Genomic DNA, 12,605 nt, shown 5'->3' on the forward strand with positions numbered 1-12,605 from the left:
TATTCATACAGCGTACAAATTGCTAAAGATAATGTCCTTTTATAGAATAAGATGGCTTCCGTTCATAGTAAGAGGTATTTATCTACTATAAGATATACAATAGTTTTTTTTTAAAACTAATACAATAAAGATTTAAGTAACTCGCAACATGTTTTATTGGTATTATATAATATACAGGTAATTTCCTAAATGTCAATAACGTTTTGCCGAATTGATTTTATTAGGTCGTATTCTTATTTGTCTAGTGGTTGTTTATCCGGTACAAATCTTACAATCGATTTTTTACTAACTTCCTGACTAGCTAGATATTTGAAACTTTTAGAATATATTATTAGAACACGATGTCAATGGATTTTTACTTAGTGACTTTGTAGATGATTCTAACATTTAAATTGTGTTTACTAGTGTTAATTAATTTTGTGTTTATGTTAAAATATGTGATTAAACCTAAAATATGTAATAATCGAAAAATATTGAAAAATAGGGCTTACATATTTCAAAATTGTCTGAAACAGATAGATATTTTTGATATTTTGTTGTGGGGCCACTCAATTTAATTTTTTTAAATAACTAAGAATCCTAAGCCTAATGATTACAATATGAAATACTTACAGTTATCGCTTGAACCTAAATTAAAATTTTTGAATATGTATTAAAATTATATCTAGTGACACTCTCCTCTAAAAGTATTCTAATATATAATTTACACACATGTGCATTGTCTTAATACAGGATGTTCGCCGGGAAGGTTTACTACTTTGTTTGGACGCCATTTTGGTGAACATGAATTTTGACAGTTCAAACTTAGGAGTTGTGAAGTATGGACGTACCTAGCAAATTTATTCAATACACCTGGGCCACAACGTACGAGAAGATCAGCTGAAAATATTTCAGCTATCATCGAAAGAGTTCAAACCAACATCACCCTCAATTCGACACCGTGTCCAAGGAATTGGACTTAAAACAACTTTGTGGGAAATTATGGATAAAACTTGGCATTTGTATTTATTTAAAATTCAGTTGACACAAGAGCTTCTTCCGTAAGACCGTTTTCTACGCCGTACATAAATGCCAATAAGTTGGTCCAGCTTGCTCATGATAACCCTGATATTCAAGAAAAAATCATTATGAGTGATGAAACCCGTTCCTGGGCATTACAAAATCCTCAAATTATTGATCAGTCACATTTACATCATACAGTTCCAACAAAATTGTGCAACGTAGCATAAAGCTAATGTTACAATGGCATTACTGAAAGATGTTTCCACAAGAAATTATATAACATGGTGATGGCGATTACCCTGGTCCCACGGTTGCCAGATTTAACAGCCCCTGACTTCTTTTTTTGGGGATATCTAAAGGCAAGGTGCCTAAGGTCCCAAAAAACCTGAAACATTTAAGCAACACAAAAACACATTTGTAACAAAATTATTGAAATACCGAATTAAAATGTTTGAAATATGTTGTAAAAAGAGACCGAAACTACAAGGCTAACAGAGGCGGACATTTAGCTGACGTTGTCTTCCATACGTAATCCCAATATTCAATAAAACATTTATTAGCATGAAACCATTTTGTTTTCATATTCCATAATTATACAAAAATTAAGCAAACCTTCCCGGCGTACATCCTGTATTATTTATTTAATTTTTTTATTTGGCCAATGCGCCATATTACAATTATACATTAATACAATTTATAAAAAATTATAAAAATGACTTAATTACAAAATGATAACCAGTATAACCAGAAAGTTGAAAATACAGTATATGCTTATGTAAATATTTGAGTAAAATGCTAAATACAATTATAAATCTAACCTATTTAACAAGTCCACAAACATGACATAGTTAAAAAAAATTAATCAACCTTAATGGTGCCATCAAATAAGTTAATCGCACGATACACAGCAACATGAAACATCACACCTGTTCTGCGACGAGGTATCATGAAGACCGTGGTGTTACGAGTAATATTGGTGGGAACATGAAAAGTAATATTTGCCAGTATATACGGATTGTAAATGAACCCACGAATAAATAAAAAGAAATGCTTTAAAAGAGCAATCACTCTTCGGGTGGACTGGGCCTACATTGATAGCATACCCAGAAGAACACGAGTCGGAAAATTTATTTTATTATCTTTATCATAAGGAAAGAATCCGAAAGATTATGTAAAGAATTGTCTTATAAAATTACTATTATAAAAATCTTATTCTAACATCGAGTATATTATTCTTCATATCGCCCTTTTGCATAGCACAGTCAATAAGTACATTTTTATTCTTCATTCTAACAAATTTTTAAAAACAATCTTTATACAATCCTATTTTCAATTATTTACATGTTATTTATAGTCTTCTGATCTTATTTATACAAATTTACACTCAATCAATCGCATTCATCATCTTTCATTCCACATTACTTGGTTTTTCATCCACGTCTTACACAAATAGTTTCGAAAGCATAAGTCGTGGGACTTATTCCCGAAAATAATTAATTTAACCAATGAAGGAATTTGGGCATACGGTTAGTTTATCAAGTGAGTAAAGGAATCAGATTGAGATCAGAGAGAGCCACCTCCCAAGGGGCACACTGGGAGGTAACTATTCAAGAATGCGAAAAGTATCACCAGCATATTATTATTATATATTGTATTTAAAAGGTTATTTACCAGCATGTCTCATTTCATGTATTTTAAGACTACTAGGTCGGGCGCATCTATATGAACACACCTTGCATTTATAAGGTTTTTCACCAGTGTGTGTCATTTTATGTCTCTTAAGATGAATAGTTTGCGTGCATTTATATGAGCATACATTGCATTTATAAGGTTTTTCACCAGTGTGTGTCATTTTATGTGCTTTGAGAGTACTCGACAGCGAGCATATATATGAACACAAATTGCATTTATAAGGTTTTTCACCAGTATGTGTCCTTTTATGCTTCTTAAGATAACTTGGCTGCAAGCATTTATATGAGCATTCATTTCATTTATGCAGTTTCTCACCAGTATGCGTCATTTTATGTTTTTTAAGATAACCAGACTCCGAGGCTCTATATGCGCAAATATTGCATTCATAAGGTTTTTCGCCAGTATGTGTCATTGTATGTCTTTTAAGATTAGCAAGTTGCGAGCATCTATATGTGCAAACCTTGCATTTATAAGGTTGTTCACGAGTATGTGTCATTTTATGAGTTTTAAGATGGCTAAGTCGCGAGCATCTATATGAACACACATCGCATTTAAAAGGTTTTTCACCAGTATGTGTCATCGTATGTCTTTTAAGATTACTAGTTTCCGAGCATCTATATGAACATACATTGCATTTATAAGGTTTTTCACCAGTGTGTGTCATTTTATGTTTATTAAGATCCCCAAGATACAAGGATTTATATGTACATTCAATGCATTTATAAGGTTTTTTACCGGTTTGTTTCAGTTTACGTGCTTTGAGATAACCAAGTCGCGAGAATACATTGTCTTGACTGTGATCAATCATTATTTCTGTATGAACCATTTTATGACTTTTCAGAGCACTTCCGCAGCCAAAAACTGCGTTACAAATACTGCAAATCCAATTACGTGACAAATGTTTTGTTCTTCTCAGAATAAGTCGAAGTTCCTTAGGAGTATTTAGTCCTAACATTTCTTGTTTAACGTTTTGCACATCTATCGTCACTTCTGAATACTGTATCGTTCCCTCATGGATTCCATCACGTGAAGATTGTTGACTTCTATCCGTAACGTTATGCTTCGTGAAAAGTTCCTTAGTAGAGACCTAGAAAAACCATTACAGCATCTTCAGACATTGTTGAATAATGAAGTAAGAGTGAATTGATATTAAGAAACGACAATGGAAGGAAAGGTATTAAATACATAAACAATAAGTAATCTTGTGATGGAGACGGGTATCTTTCCCGAATTGTGGAAGAAGTCAAAGGTTACTCCAATCCATAAGAGTGGTACCGAGTCATCAGTGGAGGACTACAGGCCGGTGGCTGTTCTCTCGGCACCCGCAAAAGTTCTTGAGATGATCATGCATAACATGATTTATCCAAAAATTGAGAATGAGCAGCATGGATTTAGAGTTGGCCGATTAACGGAAACTAACCTGATGGTGTTTGTAGATTATGTGTCGTCAGCACTAGATAGAGGCCATCAGGTTGACTGTTCCTACAATGACTTCTCAAAAGCGTGTGACAGAGTCGATCACGACATCCTGTTGGCAAAACTCCAACTAATTCGATTGTCCGATCGTTTTCTGAAGTTATTCGGGAGCTATTTTAGGAATCGTCAACAATACGTATCATATGGCATCTATCAGTCACAGACGTTAAATACATTTTCTGGTGTCCCTCAGGGCTCAAACTTGGGTCTAAAACTATTTACGATTTTTATAAATGACATAGCAATGGTCATTAAAAATGCTGTTTTTGTTGTTCGCTGATGAGCTGAAACTCTTCATGGAAGTTGTGACCTTGGACGATTGTCGTCAACTCCAACTTGATATAGATAATAGTATATTAGATTGGTGCAGGCGTAACACACTGGACTTTAATATTGAAAAATGCTTTATTTAATCATTTACCAGAGGCTCGCGAGTATTATTTTTTCAATATTCGATGCATGGCAAAGTTCTTTCGCGAATACCATCTGTAAGGGATCTTGGCATCACGTTCGACAGTAAGTTGTCATTTAGCTATCATTTCTAAAAAGGCGCTACAAATGTTGGGCTTCGTCTTGCGTACTTCCCGGGTCTTTTCAGATGTTACTGTATTAAAATTCTTTATAATTCCTTAGTGAGAAGCTGGCTTTAGAGTGGGTCGATTGTTTGGGCTCCGCATCAGTTGAAATATGACCTTATGGTGGAGCGAATTCAAAAGAAACTTTTGAGACTTCTTTATTTGAGGTTATATGAATATTATCCGTGGCTTTATCCAACTGACTTTCTCTTAGGTATGCTTACATACCAATATATTTCAATATTTGGCCAGGTATTTTTTTCGACTTATACGTGGTGTGAATGAGAACTCTGCCATTCTTAGTAGTATTGACTTGTTGTCCCCGATAATTATCTTAGAAATCGGGAGCATAAGATGTTTGTTCTCCCGAGGAGCAGAACTGTGATGCCAATTGGGAGTGCAATAACTCTGTTCAACCAAATCGCTTCGGATGTTGATATATTCCATCTACGTGAGGATGAGTATAGGTGGACGTTATTTTACAAATTCCTAAAATATGGTCTGCTTAACTCATCCGGTGTATATCCTTGTACCTATTGTTATCAAACGAAACCCCTAGCACGAAAAGGTTTCAAATTCCAAATCAGTAATGTAACCAAAAATATCGACACACCCCTAACGAAAGGTTTGAAAAGCCCTGCCTTACAAAATAATATTATCGCAAAACGCACTTCGTCAGCTGGATGACGCGTAGTCGAGAGCAGGGAATTATACCTGAAGCGGTTGATAGCGAGGCCATTTAAAAACCCTAAGTCAAAGTCCCGTTAGCTAGCCAAACCCTCCCTTTGCCTCGCATTGCATGTTTCGCCATCCATTAGAAGGGATGCATTTTTCAAAAATAAGATAATCGGACAGTACCAATTCTCCCGCAAAAGTAGAACGAGGGCCGGACCACGTGGCCGTCGCGGTTCGGCCGACTGTTCTCAACGCGAAATGCATAGCCTCGATTGTCTCAATATTATAGTAAATCAGTGGAGCCCTATATGTAATTGTGTTAATAATAATCCATATAACCACCCTAAAAGCGAACCGCAGATCTGACAAAGCGTTTCGGTGTTAATCCCGGTAATGTGCCCAAATAAATTAATTAACCCCCAGTGTCGGCGCCGAATAAATTAAAAGTGATACGACAATGGACACGTAATAATAATGTGTGTTCTCTGTTGTAATTAATGATGTTATATTATCAATGTTTGCCTATGCTTTAGTGTAAATAAATCTAGTTCCGCGCGGGCTGTCAAATCAAAAACCTGTGTTAATCCTCTTTATACTTTATATATATATATATATATATATTTTATATGTATTTACACATTTCTTCTGTAGAATAAGTCGATACTGATATATCTCTTTTTTATGTACTTAATACTGTTTTAATAATATTTCTTTGTTTCTAAATGTCATGCTGTGAACGTCTTGAAACTTATAATTTGTAATGTCCACAATATGTAAAATAAATAAATTGAAAATGTTACGGAATGATCCATAAGTAGGTAAAAAATGCACCTACAGACCTCCAAACTTATCTAAAGAATTAATAGAGGAGCCACAGTCGAAAATTACTCAATCAAGACTCGCTACTGGACAGAATCTGTCATTCGACGTTTTCAAAATGGCGTCCATATAGTAGTTCGTAGTACCATTTTTGACTGTTATTTAGATAAGCTTGGAGGACTGTGCATGTAGCATCCAAAAGTAAATGCACAAGACTATGATACAATTGTGGTAAAATACTAGGTACCTACATATATTATTATTGTTCCGAATGGTAAACTCGATATTGGGTAAAGTAATGGACTGTTTTGAACAGTATAGGTTTACTCTGCAACTGTGCTAACTTTATTTCTAATATATTTTCTTTATGGTAGGTACGGTGAAGCAGTTTTGCACAGTTTTCGAGGAAAAATTTGATTTTCATATAGTTACTAACTATATTCCGTTTTAATGTGTCGTTGAAGAGTGTGCGGAGCAGGCGCTAAAATGCTGAAGGGCGAAATCAAGGTCACAAAAACATAAAAGAATTTATATTCAAATTTATTTAAACAACCTCGATCAGTACCTAATATATATTAATATTTTTAATGTAGAATACTTCTGAATTTCACATGATTTAATAAAGTACTAACGACCCGGTAGAGTGTGGGTTGTTAGCACGTGTCCTTAAAATAAAATAAATACACGCTGCATGCTAGGAGAAGTGCACAAAGATCATCTTATTTTAAAGATAAAATTTTTACCACTGCACGTAACTACACTCGTTAAAAATGAAGAAGATATTTGCGACTGTATTTTATGGCAGGTGAAATATTATAAATAGGTAGAACATCAAATCGCTGATTTCGTAACATCTGACTCGATTCGCATAAAATACCATTACCTTTCTTAGGTACCTATATTGTTTGCTTAGATAAAACTTACGGAACGGTTAACTGTCAATCTAAACGGTGAAACTGCACATACTTTTTGATATTTATGATCAGTATTTAGACAGGAAATCACGAATAGAGTGACGATCGAACAGCGATTCAAAATTATCCAAATAATCTTTTACTCGTGCGAAGACTCTCATTTTGGGCTAAACGGGTTTGTTAATAAACAAAATTGGCGCACATGGAGTTAAATCTTGAAGAAACCCTACAGAGTCAATTACATCAAAAAAAATGAACTGGCTTGGGCGGTTTAGATGCTGATGCCATCATCGAAACTTATTTATTTAAAACATGAGGCCGGAGCTCGCGCTACGGTCAATGAAGATCATTAGGCGCTGGACAATGATCAATGATATTTGTTGCTGTTGCAAATATGGATGGCATTGATCCGGACAAGATGTGGTATCAACAGGATGAAACTACGTATCATACTACGACCGCAACCACCGAATTATTGAAATAGGTTTAATTCATGATATGAACCTGTTAATTTGCTTCTAAAGTCGAACGATCTGACAAATATGGAATATTTTCTGTGTAGCTAGGTAAAGTCGCTGGTATACGTTGATAAGCCATACATAATAATTGACGCCATTGAAACAAACACTGTTCGTGGTATTTGTGATAGGTATACGACCAGCAGAGCTCGAAAAAGTGGCCAAAACCGGACGTACAGAAGGGGCTTCATCAAGAACATCTGCGGTAGCTATTTGCCACAAATCATTTTGAATTGTTAGGCACTGTTGACTGTCTGACAGTACATGTTAGGTAGGTAGGTATTGTCACCAAATATACCCCCCCCCCCCCAAAGAATGTCTCAAATCACACATCAGAATTCTATATCAAATCATAAATGAACAGCCCTGCAAATGTTCGCAACCTCTGTAAATACTAAATAATATTATAAAATAAATTAACATCAAGCAAAACATTCCACGCTTCGACAGCGTCACCTCACACAAAGGATGTACCTGACCGCTTTAGCGGAAGGGTTTTCCGGCCTGGAATACACTTAACGAAATCTACAGTAAAGTAACTCGCCTCCTAAGCCTGCCCCCTCGAATCAAATGTAATAAAATCAATGTTTGTATAGTTTGAAAATCTACCCAGCTCTGCGCGGAGCGCCATCAAATTAAATTACTGTGTTGTAGTAATTGTGCCCGTTATGGCGTCCATCACTCCCCAAACATCAAAAATGCCCGAAGGAAGGACTCTACAACACACACGTGAGTTCCTAAAGGTATTAGTAACTACCTGTGTACATTAGTTTTAAAACTTAAAAACGCTGCCAATAGCTATAACTGCAAGCGAGGATGTTAAACATAATTAAAAATTCAAATAATTTAGGATTACTAAGTCCCTGATCAGCAATTGCGTCCGTGTGAATTATTTTGTGACTTTTTAGAGCACTTCTGCATCGAAAACTACGCTACAAATGCTGCAAATCAAATACGTGAGAAATGTATTACCCTTGTCAGAATCAGTCGAAGTTCCTTAGGAGTTTTTGGTTTTAAGATTTCTTCTTTAATGTTCGGTTTATCTATCGTCACTTCTGAGTACTGCATCGTCCTCTTTTGGATTTCATCAGGCGAAGATTGTTGACTCTCATCTGTCTCGAGATGCCTTGTAAAAAATCCCTTGGTAGAAACCTAGAAAACCAAAATTATCGTTGCTATAAATTATAAATTATGTGTAATACTATTCCGTTTGAGATATATTTTTTAACGTTTTTGATTTTCACCATCTTCAGACATTAAGTAAAGAAATGAGAGTAAAAATGACGATAGAAATGATAATGGTATCACACGACCCCAGGCGTCAGCCTTACGCTGACGCTCACTATAAAGCATTTGGCAGCCTAACCATATACCCTGGTCTCAGTCAACTAGGACAACAACTTTACTGTATGCACCGATCTCTTGACTAGCTGAGATGAAAATTTCAAATGTCACTGGCCATTGCCAACTGAAGAGGAAAGCCGATACATTTCACGACTGGTCCTACCTTTCCGCCCCTCCCGTTTTCTATGGATGACCTGACATTGTATATAGAGTGATCATACTGACTCGTCTGTCGTGTTCACTTGTCGGAGTATTCTTAGTTTCAGACTTCTTTCAGATTATTTTAATGTATCTTGGAAACCTTGGAATTCATCTGATTTAGTGGTTCTGTGTTATTTATAATTGGAAGTGACGATCAACGTAAGTAAACTTCATCTGTGTATGATCATATCATAATACACTAGGACGTTTGTCAATGTGACAGTCGATTCTAAACAAAAATAACTAATAACTTATTTATACTCTTCAGTCATTATAGAATATCAAACTCTGCTTGCTACTTTTTTTTATTCATACATAGTATGGAAGTGGACCACTTGTTCCTTGTGCAAAAAGTTATGATCAGGCGAATCGATCAGGAAACCGTGGACGAAACGAAAGTCGGCAATAAAGGCTATGAAAAGTATGGTAATAATAACCTATAAAATATCATATTATAATGTGTAAAATTGTAAAATCAATATGTTAGAACGTAAGAAATACATATAATTTTGTCCGGACACGAAAGTAAGCGAGAGAAAAGATGACAAGTATATGAGAGAGAAAAAGACAAAGAAAAAAACATATATATTTCAAATTTGTGCAATAAATTATTTAGGAAATTGAGGAATGGAGCCAACATGAAACGATGTGTACTGCCTCTAACGTTATTTTTACTAAACCAAATCTAATTATTAATAATATGCAGGTACCTAGATATTTTCTAGTCTGTTCGATTACAGTGATCCAGTAATATATTGTTTTTTAGTCTATTTATTGGAATAGTATTTAATACTGAGCAAAAAATGGACTCATAATTGAATAATTATGTAACATAATATAATTATTTGGGAATGTCTCTCAATATTCACTTTGGCAACAGGATCATTGACGACAGTAAACTGAATGTATAACATAAAAATGTATACAGCAATTCATTATTTCTTGAAAATGCCGCCCCTGTGCCACGCGTTATAATATGAACACGTGTATTAAATAAGGCTCTAAGTACCAAAAAGTAGTATTGCTTGTAGTTACAAAATACCGAGTCATTGCAGTAAAATTTCATGAAGCAGACCTTTTGAAAAAGGTAGTTTTACAGTGTGAAGCAATCACGGCAGCTTCTATAATTTTAGGTATTAAGAACTCATGTCAACACACCGTCATCAGCTATTTATATTGAATGCCGTTGTCCACTGCAGTGCTGCTTACACCATTATAAATAAAACACGCCAACGGACTTACAACGTCGACAGGTTTAATTATTTTGCTGTATTTTTTTGACTTGCTTGAGGCACTTAAGGCCATATTCCATTGGCAGACGCACAGACCCAACCCGATCCAACGATCGACGCCAACCGTCGTCGCTAGCTATTTGCAATTACACGCAACGATTCAATCTCGTTGGTCCTTGATTTGATTGGTAAAATAATACTAGTGTTGCTATTATTAAAAATATAGGTTGAGTGAAAACTAGATATTTCTTAGATTGGTGGCTACACTGAACGCATTCCCGCGCAATTTTACGTCAACAAAACTGAGCTGTCAGCTGTCAAACCTAGCGAGCATCAGATCTGTTAAAATTTATGCGGCCGTTTGACATTTATAGAAAGTTTGTATACTTATTGTTAATTTACATCATGAATAACTGGGCGAGCTTGAATCTCCAAACCAATTGAGTAATTCGAATATTGAAAGCGAATAATCCAAAGACTAATTTATTGTAGCGAGTATGGCTATATTTCAACTGGCTCAGGCGGTCAGGACTCGCCGTAAACGAAAACACTGGGTCAAAAGTTGGCTAACTGAAGAACAGCGTGATCGCCATTGAATATGGCGGATTTTTTTACGTTCCACACTATATCTTTGGCGTGTATTTATTCGGCGAGGACTGTGTCCTCGGTGATACTCCATATATATTTTTTAAGTTTTCGCCATCTTGTAGTTGTTCAGTTGAAATCGACCAGTAGAATGAAATGAACGACCGTTTGCATGACTCAGGCGCATATTCGGCTATTTTCGTACGCTTTCGGCAATCTTCGCTTGATAATGAAAGGATCGCACGACGGATAATAGAAAATTTTCCACTTTCGACCCGATCGCTCACGATCCTTGAAAACCATAGAGAATAGAGTTTGACAGTCGTGGCAGACGATCGGGCCAGACGCAATCTGCCAATGGAATATGGGCTTTAGACTATAGTTGAAGTTATTGGCGTTGGTATGTAGAACATTTTTCTATAAAAATGTCAGTTTTTATTATTTTGGTACATAGCGCCTAAATTAATACACGTATTCATATTATTACAATACAATTAATAAGTGAGGTACCCACCTGTGAATCATCATTTATCAGCGGCCCAGTCAAGCAAACTCCGAATTCGTCAAACGGATGACAGCTCTCACCGACGTCAGGTTTGATATCAACCTACAAACAAACCAATACGTATGTATAGGTACCATTTCAATAAAGCGTTTCGAAGACTGACAATGAGTGTTATAAGCATTGTCTAATGCTAATGCAATAGATAGAAATAAATTTTAAACATTATCAAAATTACATGAACTGTGTTGTCGTCAACAGGTTCTGGCGATGATCGATGACCTTCCGGACAAAGCGAATTCATATTTGGCATAATATTATATTCTATAACTGACTCAACGTCTACCGGTTCGTTTTTAATGTCCATTTTACAATATTATAAATTATACCACAAGAATGAGACACGTGTCAGAATAGGTTATAAAAAACTATCAATTGCTTTAATAGCTGTTTTTACGTTATCATTAACACAGCAATTAGCGATCACTATTATATTAAAATATAAATATTAACAATCATCAATGTGTTTTAATTAGACTTTTTCAGGACGAGAATACATCGTTATGTTGTAGCACACGATGTAACAAAATGCGTCGCATAATTGAGACATAAAATGTTGCCAAGACATGAACTGTCATAGACACAATAATATATTATTTGTTTACACATCGTCTGGATTAAAGTTACCCCTTCTTTCAAAAATTGCCAAGAAGGTTTTATTATACAGAAGGATGTATAGTTTAGGACTTAAATAATAATTATTATACAAAAGGGAATTTAAAAATTAAAAAAAAACATCATAGTTTGCAGAGTGCGAGATGCGTTTTATTAACCATCTACCTACCCATATTTATATCTACATCGACAGTATAATTTATTTTAGCTAAAATTTAGCGAGCACATCGTATCTTGAATTTTGTATCGTAACAGAGATAGGACGTAATTGTAAATAATATGCCCTCTTCGTATTGGTCATTCAATAAAAATCCCCGTTTTCAAAAATCAGTAAAGCATAAAAGAGTTTGCCAATGCATTTCATAAAATTAAAATAAATATAATGTTACCTTTGA

General features: G+C 35.1%; 2 protein-coding genes across 2 annotated transcripts in view; both read right to left on the minus strand.

Annotated features, from left to right (window-relative positions):
- Window positions 1–12,605, minus strand: part of LOC147077112 (uncharacterized) — a 167,106-nt gene that overhangs the window by 4,130 nt on the left and 150,371 nt on the right. The window lies entirely within an intron of this gene.
- Window positions 1,371–12,042, minus strand: LOC147077113 (uncharacterized). The gene is made up of 5 exons (XM_085940994.1): window positions 11,774–12,042; window positions 11,548–11,640; window positions 8,644–8,823; window positions 3,529–3,781; window positions 1,371–1,387 (listed from the first exon to the last, which is right to left on the minus strand). Exons 1-5 carry the CDS (start codon window positions 11,900–11,902, stop codon window positions 1,371–1,373), a joined length of 672 nt encoding a protein of 223 aa, XP_085797120.1. The 5' UTR covers window positions 11,903–12,042.

This window comes from Rhyacophila brunnea, unplaced genomic scaffold, assembly GCF_057557595.1.
Source record: "Rhyacophila brunnea isolate RB1 unplaced genomic scaffold, BYU_Rbru_1.0 scaffold_13, whole genome shotgun sequence".
Lineage (NCBI taxonomy): Eukaryota > Metazoa > Arthropoda > Insecta > Trichoptera > Rhyacophilidae > Rhyacophila > Rhyacophila brunnea.

Coding starts and splice junctions, on each gene's coding strand:
- LOC147077113 (XM_085940994.1), bottom strand. CDS start 11,902: ATGGACATTAAAAACGAACCGGTAGACGTTGAGTCAGTTATAGAATAT. Junction 11,641..11,773: donor TTGACGACAACACAGTTCAT/GTAATTTTGATA, acceptor GTTTGTTTGTAG/GTTGATATCAAACCTGACGT. Junction 8,824..11,547: donor TGATAAATGATGATTCACAG/GTGGGTACCTCA, acceptor TTGGTTTTCTAG/GTTTCTACCAAGGGATTTTT.